The sequence below is a fragment of the Crotalus tigris genome, unplaced genomic scaffold, assembly GCF_016545835.1.
Source record: "Crotalus tigris isolate CLP2741 ecotype Arizona unplaced genomic scaffold, ASM1654583v1 scf7180000021643.52994198:917841, whole genome shotgun sequence".
Classification (NCBI taxonomy): Eukaryota; Metazoa; Chordata; class Lepidosauria; order Squamata; family Viperidae; genus Crotalus; species Crotalus tigris.
This window is the reverse complement of record NW_024098611.1, coordinates 165,001-179,193: the sequence shown is the minus strand read 5'-3', so window position 1 is coordinate 179,193 and position 14,193 is coordinate 165,001. Positions and strand designations below refer to the sequence as shown.

The window sequence follows — 14,193 nt, the reverse complement described above, 5'->3', positions numbered from 1 at the left end:
TGACGGTTAAGAAGGCTCCCTGATGGATAATCCAACGCTCAGACGAGAGGATTGAAGCCCCCCCAGCCCCCGCTTTCCCCTGGGAGGCTGGCAGGATCTGGGGACAGCTGCCATCAACTCAGAGACAGATGGTGGGGCCCCCAATCTGCTGCTGACGAGACAAACCCTCTACGCGCAATGTCGCTCAAGAGGCCCACGGATGGTGGCTTATTGTCCAGGGTGGTTTGAGACAAAGAGGGAGCAGGCTGGGCCCTGAGTAGGCAGCCAGGTGGCTGAGAGGGTGGCCTGGTCCTCCATCTGTTGACCTTCAGGCCTCAGTTTGGGCTGAGTGGGTTCTTGAAACGTGAGCCAGCCGTGGGCTGCAGCTGCACGAAAGGCCCAACGCGGTCCTAGGCTGCGTCGACATAGGACCAGGACCGTGTGAAGGGTTAATGCTATTTTGTAAGTCCTTGATCACCAGAGATGGGGACTGCAGCCAAGAAATTAGAAGACACTTGCTCCTGGGGAGGAAAGCTATGGCAAATCTAGGCAGCATACTAAAAAGCAGAGACATCACCCTGCCAACAAAAGTGCGTGTAGTCAAGGCCCTGGTTTTCCCAGTTGCAATGTATGGCTGTGAAAGTTGGACCGTAAGAAAGGCTGAGCGCCAAAGAATGGAGGCCTTTGAACTCTGGTGCTGGAGAAGACTCCTGCGAGTCCCCTGGACTGCAAGGCGATCCAACCGGTCAGTCCTAGAGGAGATCAACCCCGACTGCTCTTTAGAAGGCCAGATCCTGAAGTTGAAACTCAAGTCCTTTGGCCACCTAATGAGAAGGAAGAAGAGCCTGATGCTGGGAAAGATGGAGGGCAAGAGAAGAAGAGGCGACAGAGAATGAGATGGCTGGATAGAGTCACGGAAGCAGCAGGCGTGAACTTAAATGGAGTCCAGAAGATGGTAGAGGACAGGAAGGCCTGGAGGAACGTGGTCCATGGGGTTGCGATGGGTCGGACACGACTTCGCAACTAACAACAACAGCAACAAGTCCTTGGTAAGACCACCCTTGGAATACTGCATAAGGGTTTGGTTGTTGTCATTTTAAAAAGATGTTGAGACTCTGGAAAGAGTGCAGAGAAGAGCAACAAAGACAATCAGGGGACTGGAGGCTAAAATGGAGGACAAACGGGTTGCGGGAACTGGCTGTGTTTATTCAAACGAAGAGAAGGATTAGGGAGACATGATAACAGTCTTCCAATATTTGAGGGGCTGTTACAGAGAAGATGAGGGGGTGTCCACCTCCAAAGCACCTGAAGGCAGGACAAGAAGCAACGGATGGAAACTTACGAAGGAGAGAAGCAACCTGGAACTAAGGAGAAACTTCCTGACAGTGGGAACAATTAACCCGTGTTTTAGACCGTTTTAATCTCCAGTCCCCTGATTGTCTTTATTGCTCTTCTCTGCCCTCTTTCTAGAGTCTCAACATCTTTTTTACACCGTGGCGACCAAAACTGGATGCAGGATTCCAAGTGTGGCCTTACCAAGACGTTGTAAAGTGGTATTAACACTTCTCAGGATCTTGGTTCTATCCCTCTGTTAACGCAGCCTAGAATTGTCTCTTTTTCAAAGCTTACAGCTTCTGGAGAAAAGCTGTTCCCTTGGTTGATTGCTCCATTATGCTGCCATTAACTCAATTGTGGAAACTTCCCATGCTAAGCAAGGCGGTTGTTAAATGAGGGGTGCCCAATTTTGGGAACTTTACCTGCGATGGTTCTTAGGTAAACCACTGTGGTTGTTAAGCGAATCACGTAGTTGTTAAGTGAATCCAGTTGCCCTCATTGAATTTGCTTGTCAGGAGGGGAAAGTTGCAAATGGGGCTTACAGGATGCTACAACGATCAATAAATGCATGCCAGGGATGATCGCGTGACGGTGGGGAAGGCTGAGACGGTCGTAAGTACGAGGACCAGCCCTAAATCCCTTTTTCAGCGCTGTTGTAACTTCCAACAGTTGGTAAATGAGTAGTTGTAAGCCGGGGACTAGCTATGCCGGCTAACCGAGGGGCGGTCACGGAAAATAATAACCCGTTATTCCAGTTTATAAAACGATCGTCAATTCTGGCTGAGAATTGTCGGGATGGAAGTCCAACCTAACAACTTTAGAACTACCTCAGACTACAGTTCCAATGACTCCCAGCCAGTAGGGCTCCTAGCCTGGTTGGCTGCCGTGAAGGGAACTGTAGTCCAGTAATCCAGAAGGCTGTGATCGTGAGTAGGCCTGAAGAGAGAGAACAAGCGCTAATTTGGCACCGTTTAGCTAATTCCCAGGATTCCTTGTGCGGAGCTGGAATGTTAATTAGTGTTCCTCCCCCTGGTGGCTGCTCTTGGGATGCCAGGGGAGCTGTGCATTCTGGGAGTAATGGTGTGTGAGGAAGAGAGAAGGCGAGGGGGCAAAAGAATGTTGCCTAGTGCAGGATTCTCCAATCTTGGCCATTTTAAAACCTGTGGACTTCAACTCCCAGAATTCCTCAGCCAGCTTTGCTGGCTGAGGAATTCTGGGAGTTGAAGTCCACAAGCCTTAAAGCGGCCACAATTGGAGACCCTCTAGCCTAGTGCACAGTTAGATAAGAGACAGCTCAGCCCTCAGCTGCATAACGGACGGAGAAAGAAGTTCAGAAGGGATCCTCCTTACTTTCTCCGGATGTAAAAGTAACAGTGGGAGATTTGTACTTTCGCACCTGTAAAAATGCTGTTAACGTAGCCTTACAGTAAAATAGAATCAACTCATCTGGTTGTGTTTAGTGTCTGGCCTAAAGCCGACATTCCTTTTCCGAGTCTGAAAGTACCAAATTCCCACCGCCTCTTTCACCGCCTGAGAAACTACGGAGAGTCCCCCATGATCCTGTTCCTGAGCGCTGCTGTATCAGAGAGAAATTCCTTGTGCGTCTAATTGTAGCTGGTTAAATAAGGTAGAGGTAGTCCTCGGCGTACGACCAGAATTGCGCTCAGAATTTCTGTCACTAAGCAAGACACTGAACCAGTTGTTCAGTGAATTTGGCTTCCCCTTTGAGTTTGTTGGTCAGAAGGCCACCAAAGGGGATCGCGTGACCCCCCGGGACACTGCACAAACCATCATAAATACGAGTCGGTGGCCAAGCGTCGGATTCTCGGTCACGTGCACGTGGGGATGCTGCAACGGTTGTAAGAGTGAAAAGCAGTCATAACATGCTTTTTTCAGCGATGTTGTAGCCACTAAATCAGTGGTTCTCAACCTGTGGGTCAGGACCCCATTTGGGGTCGAACACCATTTCACGGGGGTCGCCAAACAACGCAGTCCGCCATTTTTTTTCCCCCTTTTCCTTAGCTGTGCTACTCCCTTTTAGTCTATTGGCTTTTGAAAGCCCATAGAAGAGACTCTCTTGAATAGAGTCTAATTCTATTGGCTTTCAAAAGCCAATCGGAATTGTCCAGGCTGTCTCTGCCCTGCTGAGCCTGCCAAAAGTCCCAGTCTGCAAACGGTGCTGCACCAGTTGAGTAGTCCTTGACTTACGACCGGTTGAGTAGTCCTCGACTTACGACTGATTGGAGGGTCGTGGCATTAAAAAGGTTGAGAAACACTGCACTAAATGAACTGTCGTAAGTCGAGGATGACCTGTATTCAATTCCATTTAATTCCTGCAACCATTATGTAGCCGAGGGCTAAGCTGCCTCTTATCTAGTCATTCCCTAAGTGTCTTTTCTTCCATCTTCCATGCCATTCCCGCCTGCCATCACCAATTCCCACCCACATCTGGAGCCTGCCAACTGGAAGGCTAATACTAACACCCCTCCTGCAATAACAAACCAAACAACCCCACCCCATACACACACACACACACTCTTTAATACTCACTAAAGCTTGGGTTTCATGGCACCATTTCAATCCAGGGGGTCCTAGAATCGGATCGGCTCCTTCAAGAAGCCTTCTCGTTCAGTTGGGGGCTGACAAATAGTCGTAGGATAGGGGGCAACGAATGGTGTGTCCCCCACCCCCATCCTGTGAATAAGGATACTCAACAGCACTGCAGACCTTTCCCCAAATCCAGAATCTGCCCTCCCAAACGGACAATGTTGATGGATCTGCTGCCTTGGGAAATCTTTTGGGTTCAGTTTGGGGGGGGGGAGGCGAGTCGAAAACGGGGTGAACAGTCCTGCTTCTCAATGCCAGCTTTGTTTCCTGCATGAAAAGCTTGCCAGCCCTCTGGTCTTCTTCCAAACAAAGCCAGGCACCCACCAATACACAGTCCTGGGATCGAATCCCACCCCCACCCTCCCCCGTTGCCAGAAAGTTGCCCGCAGCCTAAAATCTGTTCCTCCTCCTGCTTTACAACCGTCTTCCCACCCCCTTCTAGGACTCCCTTGGGCGTCTGCGGTTCTCATCACCCCTGACACACCACTCATCACGGAGATGGCCCCCCTGTGCTCGTGTCGCCCACCCGCTCCCAGCCCACCGCTTCCTGGGCACCGGAGATAACAGAAGCCCTTAGTGGCCTTGGCTCAAGTCACAGTGAGGTATTTTGAGAGCGGCTTGGCTGGGAATTAGGGTCCCTCCTGGAACTTGGGAGGAGGAGAAACAAGGGGCCGGCCCACAAGGAGGGTGTGGAGGGGTGTGTGTCGCAACCCACCCAATGCATAGCTCAAACGGTGAGCTGAGAGAAAAGCAAATAGCACCAGTTAACCACCTTTGCAGGGGAGAACCACCAGCAGTCTGTATCGGGTGAAGGAGGACTTAAACCGAATATTGCGATGTGGGAATGGGACATCCTGATGCTTGCTGGACTGCCACTCCCGCCATCCCACCCAAAAAGGACCGGGACGGCCCCAAGGCCTGCTCACTCGGGCTGCTTGGACCCCATTTCAGCCCAAGTGCCCTGGAAGGGTCCCTCCTGGCCAGCTCACACAGTGGTCTCATATTCCAACAGCTCCTGCGATGCCCCCATACTGCGATACTGTAGGCGTGGTGTGGCCGGAGAGGTGTACTCAAGAGCTAGGATGGTCTTACGTAGACGCCTGTCTATGAAATGGGCGTCCCAGGCGGGGTACTTCTTGCGTGGCAAATCAATGCGGATAACAGGCCCCTCTGTCCGTGGGGCCCGGGCTATAGGGGTGGAAGGCATGCTGGGCCTGACTTGAAAGACCGGCCCGCAGCTATCTCTGTCCCCTGGCATCCCCTCTCGCTCTGTAGTCCTCGGCAAGGAGCGTGGAGGACTGGTGATCACGTCTGGCGGAGGCCCCGTAGCCCGGGGTACGGTGGTGGGCTCTTCCCCACAGAGACAGCCAGTGTTCTGGGCCCCGAAAATGGTCCCACTGGGGTGCAAGAGGCAATAGTAGATGAACATGAAGAAAACTCCCAAAGCAAAGCTGGAGGCTACCACGCACACGACGATCAAGGCGTAGAACTCAGAGACCACGTTCTGTTCGCGGAACCAATACCAGAGGCCCGTCAGCGCGGCGTTCTCCAACAGGGTGATGATGTAGTAGATGGACATGCGGCAACGGCTGCGGCCTTCCTTGACGTTGAACCAGCAGAAGATGTAGATGATGCCCACCACCATGTTGTAGATGATCTCCTCCCACTTGGACATGCAGAAATCCGTCTCGCCTTGGATGATCCAGAAGGTCATGATGCACCAGTGGGTGACGATGAAGATGCTGAAGTAGAGCTGAAAGACAGAGGCGAAAACGGCGAAGGCGATGGCTCGGGCGGCAATGGTGAAGAGGTGCCACAGGATCTGGACCATGGCACCTTTGTAGGACATGGGCATCTTGTCTTCCCGGGAATCCCGGAGCACCTTTTGGTAGGAGGCCAGAGTCCAGGCGAGAGACACCAGCGAGGCAGAGGCTGAGAGACCTTCCCAAGAGACAAACAAAGAATTAGGGAGAAGATAGGGTGTCTTTGAAGGTTCTCCAGGAAAGAAATGGAACTGAAGCTGGAGGAGACCACAGGGGTGGGGTGACCGCCTCGAGCCCGGATGGGGGGGAGGGGGAAAGAGCATTGATCTGAAAGAAAAACGAAGAGGAGACAAGGAGAGGACACCTTGGAGGTACATCACCGAGGAGACAAAGAGGCTGGAAGTTCAACCACCTAACATCTACATTGGTGTTCATACATGGGAAAGAAGTCAGGAGAAGTCAAACCAAAGTGACAAATTTAGAAATGATGATGGAGAAAAAATGGAGTGTGGTTTGCAGAGTGGAGGAGGAGGAAGGAGGACTGTGGGGTCCTTGGTGATCTCTGAGCTGGGTTTTTTTTCCTGGAGGCGTTTCATGACCCAGCTAGGGAACATCATCAGGGCTACCATGAAACGTCTGCAAGAAAACAATCAAAATCAGAGAGCAGTAAAGACCCCACAGTCCTCCTCCTCCTCCTCTTCCTCCTTTTCCTCCTCCTCCTCCTTTTCCACCTCCACCTCCTCCTCTTCCTCCTCCTCCTCCACCTCCTCCTCCACCATCACCTTCTCAACCTCTTCTTCCTCCTCCTCCTCCTCCTCCTCCTCCTCCACCTCTTCCTCCTCCTCCTCCTCCTCCTCCACCTCCTCCACCACCACCACCTCCTCCATCACCATCACCTCCTCCTCCTCTTCCTCCTCTTCCTCCTCCTCCTCCTCCTCCTTTTCCTCCTCCTCCTCCTTTTCCACTTCCACCTCCTCCTCTTCCTCCTCCTCCTCCACCTCCTCCTCCTCCACCACCACCACCTCCTCCTCCACCATCACTTCCTCATCCTTCTTCCTCCTCCTCCTCCTCCACTTCCTCCTCTTCCTCCTCCTCCTCCTCCACCTCCTCCACCACCACCACCTCCTCCGCCACCATCACCTCATCATCTTCCTCCTCCTCCTCCTCTCCTCAAACCCCACTCCCTTCCAGCACTGATGAGGTTACATAATCGGGTAACGAGGCATCTGCCAGAAATTCACCCAGCTCAGGGAGCACCAAGGAAGGACCTGATTCCCAGTTTACACTGAGTAGAGTTCCTTGGAGGTGCCTTCCCCCAGATCTCTCACTACCAGTGGCATGCTCTCAGCTTCCCCACGTGTCTCTCACGCCCCTTCCCTGCCCACCTGGGGCACCCTCCACGTACCCTGCAGCGGGTCAATCCGGTTCTGTTGCAGCATGATGCTCAGCTGCAGCACCAGCTGGGGGCCGCTCTTGAGGAAGGTCTCCAGAAGGCGCAACATGCTGACGTCGGCGCACTCGAACATCATCCTCCAGTAGAAATGGCGCTCGCGATGCTCGGACTGCCACCGGCTCTGGAGACCCAGGTAGAGGGTCCTCAGGTACCTGTTGAAAAGGGCGGGGAGAGAGGAAAGCAAGCACAGGTAGTCCTCAACTTACAACCATAGCTGAGCCCAAAATTTCCACTGCTAAGCGAGGCAGCTGTTCACTGAGTTTTGCCCCTTTTTTGCCGCCATTGTTAAATGAATCACTGCAGTTGTGAAGTCAGTGTGGGCAGTCCTCGGCTTACGACCACAATCAAGCCCACGGTTTTGTTGCTAAGCACAACAATGGAGCTCCACCAACCCCATCCCTAACTTGGTTTTTAGGCGTGGGCCTCACCCCAAAACTAGGGCTTATATTAGGTCTATCCCCCAAAATCAAGCTGGGGTAGTGGTGGCGAACCTATGGTATAGGTGCCAGAGGTGGCACTCGGAGCCCTCTCTGTGGGCACATGTCCCGTTGCCCCAGCCTCGCCTCCCCCCTTGACTCCAGCAGCCCCCCTGGAGGAGAGTCGCCCCCGAGCATGGCCCACGTGGAGCAACGTAGCCAAGGACATGGCAGCTAGGCAGCGTGTAGATAAGACTCTGTCCTCACACCCCATCATGCAGTTGATGCTGCAGGGCGCGGGCAGAGGGTATGGCCACCATAACAATGCAGGGTTGCCTGGGCGATCTGCAGCGGGCCCTGGAGGCAGTGAGTGGTCCTGTGGGCAGGCGGGGCAGGGGATGGGGGGGGGCAGAGTGGGAGTGGGGCAGGGGGGATGGAGTGGGGGCGGGGCCAGTTTTCGGGCACTTGGTCTCTAAAAGTTTCACTAGGGCTTATTTTAGGGGGCAGGTCTTATTTTCGGGGAAACACAGTATTCATAGATCTTTTGGAAGAATTTTCAAATATATACCTGGCTTAGAACATTGCATCCTTTATATTACATGCTAGTCATTCTAAAATTTGGCTGTACCAAATTCAACCATCCAACCATATTTTGAGAAGGCTATGCATATTTTTTAAAGATTTGAGCCTAATGTTTTTAGATTAAAAGTAAGATATACAGTAGCTCTCCCATCACTTCCAGCATGATTTTTAAAATCATTCAGCAGTGAGCAACTGCAAAATGGCAAGTGTTAAAAAGAGGGGGTACTTCAATCATGCAATGAGATACATTCTCTTGACTATTTGATGCCCCCGTGGGTTCCCCTGTTGAAGACCATATTCTTCAGGTTATGTAGAACCATATAATACTACTAATAATAATACTAATAAAAAAGTTCAAAGGGACCTTGGAGGTCATCTAGTCCAACCCCCTGCTCAGGCAGGAAACCCTACACCAGTGATGGCGAACCTTTTAGAGACCGAGTGCCCAAACTGCAACCCAAAACCCATTTATGCATCGTCGGGTGCCAGGTGGGTGTGGCCCATTGGGTGGGTGTGGTGAATTGGGTGGGCGTGGGTGTGGTAATGGCAGACTGGGTGGGACTAAAAAGTTCAATCAATCAATTCCAACTTTGCGAGATCTTTTTTTTCCCCGTAAGAAGTTGAAATTGACTGATTGAAACTTTTTTTTTTTTGCACATGGTGGCGGAATCCTAAAGCGAAAAGGTTTTATAAAACCCAGCTGAAGGCCTAGGACTAGGGTGACAGCGCATGTGCCCACAGAGACGGCTCTGAGTGCCGCCTCTGGCACCCTTGCCATAAGTTCGCCACTACTGTCCTACACCATTTCAGACAAATGTCTGTCCAGTCTCTTCTTAAAAACTTCCAGTGTTGGAGCATTCACCGATTCTCCATTGTTTTCCTTATTTATTTAAGTGAAGTTTCTCCCATTTTACGCAAAAGGGGACCACAGGACACTGCGACCATCATAACTATGAGTCAGTGTTTAAATCTGGATCCCATGACCTGCCATTTTGATCACAGGAGGCTACAATGGTGGTAGGCATGGGAAAAAAAGGTCGTAAGTCAGGTTTTTCAATGCCGGGGTAACTTTGAACAGTCCCTGTCATAAGTCTGGGACTCCCTGTATGCGCCCAGCAAAAAAAAAAAAAAAAATCAACCAGAATCTGGGTCTCCATATCAGCGGAACACGGGCAGAAAATGCCTGTAAGTCCATTTCCAAATTCTCAGGATGGAGAATCCAGGAGGCTGCTAATTTAAGGCGAGAAAGAGAAGCAAAAGCAGAGCAAAAATAGTATATTTTTTTTTAAAAAAAAACTGTGCACCATTAAAAAAAATCAGGCTTTTCATGAAATCTAGATCGTCACAACTGGAGGGGGGGGAAAATATTTATGCAGCTGCGTCTTCTTGAAATACGCAAAGCTGGTTGGAAATTCCGGATATTAAACCACTTGACACTTTTGGGCTTCTTGGCAATCAAGCTTAATTGAGGGAATGGAGAAAATAGACGCAACTACATTTGGTGCACGTAAAGACGCGATGTGCATATTCTGTGCCATTTATGCTCCCAGAATTTGGGTGATGCAAAGGGGGCATCGGCAAAGATTGCTGGCTGGGTTCAGCTGTGTCCCCAACTTTTTCCTTCTCCCTGGAAAGCACCAAAATCAAAACCTTGGCCATCACTCTTTGGCATTTTAGGTACCCAGCCATATCATTCCACTGGTTAATTGTTCCCACCGTCAGGAAATTTCTCCTTAATTCCAGGTTGCTTCTCTCCTTGATTAGAATGGAATGGAATAGAATAGAATAGAATAGAATAGAATAGAATAGAATAGAATAGAATAGAATAGAATTATGGGATAGAATAGAATAGAATAGAATAGAATAGAATAGAATAGAATAGAATAGAATAGAATAGAATAGAATAGAATAGAATAGAATAGAGCTGGAAGGGACCTTGAAGGTCTTCTAGTCCAGCCCCCCGCCCAAACAGGAGAACCTATATATTCTCAGACAAGTGAATGTTTAATCTCTTCTTAAAAGCCTCCAGTGATGGAGTATTGATAACGTCTGAAGGCAAGACTGTTCCACTGGTTAATTGTTCTCACTGTCAGGAAGTTTCTCCTTAGTTCTAGGTTGCTTCTCTCCTTGATTAGCTTCCATCCATTGCTTCTTGTCTGGCCTTCTGGTGCTTTGGAGACTAGCTTGACTCCCTCTTCTTCGGGGCAGCCCCTAAGACACTGGAACACTGCTATCATATCACTCCTGGTCCTGCTCTTCACGAAAGTTGACATCCCCAATTCCAGCAACTGTTCTTCATATCTTTTAGCCTCCGGTCCCCTGATCATCTTTGCTGCTCTTCTCTGTACTTTTTCCTAGTGTCTCAACATCGTTTTTTAATATCGAAAAATGATGAGAGGGAAGGGATGTTTCTCCCCCTCCCTCCTCCCAGCTCCATTCATTACCCTGTAATATAATATTATTTTCCATTTCGAGAAGCAGCAGCTGAGCCCCACGTCTCTCTCAAGGAAGGGTTGAGAAATGGGCTGTTTTGTTGGCTCTTTCCGTTCAGCGCTTCTGAAAGCAATTCACGGTATCAGCAAAACGCCGGAGCTTTTGGGAAGCTGGGAATTTTTCCAAAACCCATTAAAAAAAATCCATCCCTTCCCCCAACGCCTCTGACCTCTCCGTGCTGAGTCTCTTCAAGTCTGGAAGAAACCCAACCATCCATCGTTTCCCCCGTCTTGCAAAGTCTGCAGATATTTTCAAAGGTTTCGGCTGCGTTCACACAACACTTCAGCCCAGGATGGGGAAGGGGGGGAGGTCAACAATTTCCACATGCTGTGTGACCCAGAAGATTATATTTTGCTGTTATACGGTTGGTTGGGACAGAACCCGCTCAGCCGGGATTTCAGGCATTGTGTGAATGCAGACGAAGGGCGATGGAGCTGCAGTTTGCTGACTTTCACGTTACTCCAACACTGGAAGTTTTTAAGAAGAGACTGGACAGCCGCTTGTCTGAAATGGTTTAGGGTTTCCTGCCTGAGCAAGGGGTTGGACTAGATGACCTCCAAGGCCCCTTCCAACTTTATTATTATTATTATTATTATCATTATCATCATTATCATCATCATCATCACCATCACCATCATCAGCAGTATGCTTTAAGATGGGTGGACTGCCACTCCCAGAATTAAACTTTGCTGGCTGGGGAATTCTGGGAGTTGAAGTCCACCCATTTTCAAGTTGGGTCTCTCTGCCCTGTACATCAAGTGCAACTTGCTCGGTTCTCTTGAATTCTCAAACAGATGTGTTGAAAAACAATGTATTTATGTATTTCAGTTGCTGCCTGGAGGTCAACCAGGCCCAGCTTGCGCCCAGCTACAGATGCTCCTTATTAACCTTCTTCATAAACCAGGGGTAGGCAACCTTGGCTCTTTTATGATTGGTGGACTTCAACTCCCAGAATTCCTGAGCCAGCATGGGGGAACTATGGCCCCCTCATGACTGGTGAACTTCAACTCCCAGAATTCCTCAGCCAGCATGGGGGAACTATGGCCCCCTCATGACTTGTGGACTTCAACTCCCAGAATTCCTGGGCCAGCATGGGGGAACTATGGCCCCCTCATGACTGGTGAACTTCAACTCCCAGAATTCCTGAGCCAGCATGGGGGAACTATGGCCCCCTCATGACTGGTGAACTTCAACTCCCAGAATTCCTGAGCCAGCATGGGGGAACTATGGCCCCCTCATGACTCGTGGACAACTCCCAGAATTCCTCAGCCAGCATTAGGGAACTATGGCCCCCTCATGACTCGTGGACTTCAACTCCCAGAATTCCTGAGCCAGCATGGGGGAACTATGGCCCCCCATGACTCATGGACTTCAACTCCCAGAATTCCTGAGCCAGCATGGCTCAGCTTGGAAATTTCTCCGTTTCCCCTCAGCATGGCTGGCTCAGGAATTCTGGGAGTTGAAGTCCACAAGTCATAAAAGAGCCAAGGTTGCCTACCCCTGTCATAAACCATATACAGTTAATCTTTGACTTACAACAGTTTTTTTAGTGACCATTCAAAGTTACGACAGCATCAAAAAAAGGACTTGGGACCGTTTTTCACACTTACGACCATTGCAGCCTCCCTAGGGTCACGTGATCAAAATTCGGACGCTTGGCCACTGACTCCTATTTATGACGGTCGCAGCGTCCCAGGGACACCTGATCCCCTTTTGCGACCTTCTGACAAGCAAAGTCAATGCGGGAAGCCTGTTTCACTTAACGACCGGGTGACCGACTAAACAACTGCAGGGATTCACTTAAAAATTGTGGCGAGGGAAGGTTGTAAAATGGTAACGTAATGAAGGTCTCGCTTAGCGATGGAAATTTTGGACTCCGTTTTTGTCGTACTTTGAGGACTACCTGTAACGCTTCAGGACAAAATAAAGCCAGCGAAAAGCACCTAAAAGAGCACAGCAGCCAAGAACACACGTTTAACACACTCACAAGCAAAAGCTAGACTCTTTGTGCTATCCAAGCCCCAGGCTGGATGGCAAAACTGGACTTTTAATGCCGTGTGAAATGCTAGCAGACCTGAGATAAAACTGATTTTGGGGAGGGGATGATGAGATGTATGAAGAGAAGGATGAGGGTGGACATGATAGCAGGGTTCCAGTATTTCAGGGGCTGCCTCAAAGAAGAGGCAGTCAAGCTATTCTCCAAAGCGCCTGAAGGCAGGACAAGAAGCAATGGACGGAAACTAATCAAGGAGAGAAGCAACCTGGAACTAAGGAGAAACTTCCTGACAGTGAGAACAATTAACCAGTGGAACAACCTGCCTCCAGAAGCAGTGAATGCTCCAACACTGGAAGTCTTTAAGAAGAGACTGGACAGCCATTTGTCCGAAATGGTATAGGGCAGTAATGGCGAACCTTTTAGAGACCGAGTGCCCAAACTGCAACCCCCAAACCCACTTATTTATCGCAAAGTGCCAGGGCTGCATCAGCATTGTGGTGCCCTCGGAGGGGGCAGGGGGCATGGCCTACTGGGTGGGCATGGCTGCAGTGTTCACGGCAGACTGGGTAAGTGCAGCCGGGGCCAGTCCATTGTCATCTCTAGGGCATACCCGGGGGACCAATGCCGCTTGCTTGCTCACTTCCTGCCCCGTCGCTTTCAAACTCCACGTGCTCGCTACTCTGGTGAACTCTGCTGGGGCACCGGCATGTGTGCCCACAGAGAGGGCTCTGAGTGCCGCCTCTGGCACGCGTGCCATAGGTTCACCACCACTGGTCTAGGGTTTCCTGCCTGAGCAGAGGGTTGGACTAGATGACCTCCAAGGTCCCTCCCAACTTTATTATTATTATGGATCATCGCACAGTCAGCCAGATATTCAGACTGGATTTGGCATTTTGTCTACCTATCGAGTCCTTACCCAGGACCTGGGATAGGCAGATGTGGATGTTTGATGGTATTACAGATATCGTCGCAGGATGGAAGCAGTTCCTAGTAAGGCTGCCTTTTGCAATTGACTAATGCGAATTTGTCAATGCCAATGGTGTTCAAGTGGTGCTCCAGTTGTTTTGGGATTGCACCCAAGGCGCCTATGACTATTGGTACTACCCTTGCTTGCTTTTGCCACAGTATTTCTATTTGTAGGTCTTTGTATTTTGTTATCTTCTCCAGTTCTTTCTCTTCTATTCTGCTATCTCCAGGCACTGCCACGTCCACTATCCAGACTTTTTTGTCTTTCTTATCGACAATTGTTAAGTCTGGGGTGCTATGTTGCAGGTGCTTGTCTGTTTGAATTCTGAAGTCCCAGAGCAGTTTAATTTTATCATTTTTTATGACTTTCTCTATTTTATGATCCCACCAGTTTTTGCTTACAGGCAAATGATATTTTTTGCAGATCTTCCAATGCACCATTGTTGCTACTTTGTAATGCCGCTACTTGTAGTCAGTCTGTGCGATCTTCTTGCAACAGCTTACCAAGTGGTCCACTGTTTCTTCAGCTTCTTTGCATAGGCGGCACTTACTGTTTGCTGCTGTCTTCTCAATTTTGACTTTGTATGCATTTGTCCTTAAGGC

The 14,193-nt window shown here is 49.9% G+C and overlaps 1 protein-coding gene across 1 annotated transcript in view; it reads right to left on the bottom strand.

Annotated features, from left to right (window-relative positions):
• Positions 1-4,333: 4,333 nt before the first annotated feature.
• XKR7 (XK related 7) overlaps positions 4,334-14,193 on the bottom strand; it is a 16,532-nt gene continuing 6,672 nt past the window's right edge. The window contains exons 2-3 of the mRNA XM_039318911.1: positions 7,090-7,289; positions 4,334-5,862 (exon numbers count right to left, since the gene is read on the bottom strand). Coding sequence (XP_039174845.1) covers positions 4,907-5,862; positions 7,090-7,289 — 1,156 coding nt within the window. The 3' untranslated portion in view covers positions 4,334-4,906. The remainder of the gene's footprint in view (positions 5,863-7,089; positions 7,290-14,193) is intronic.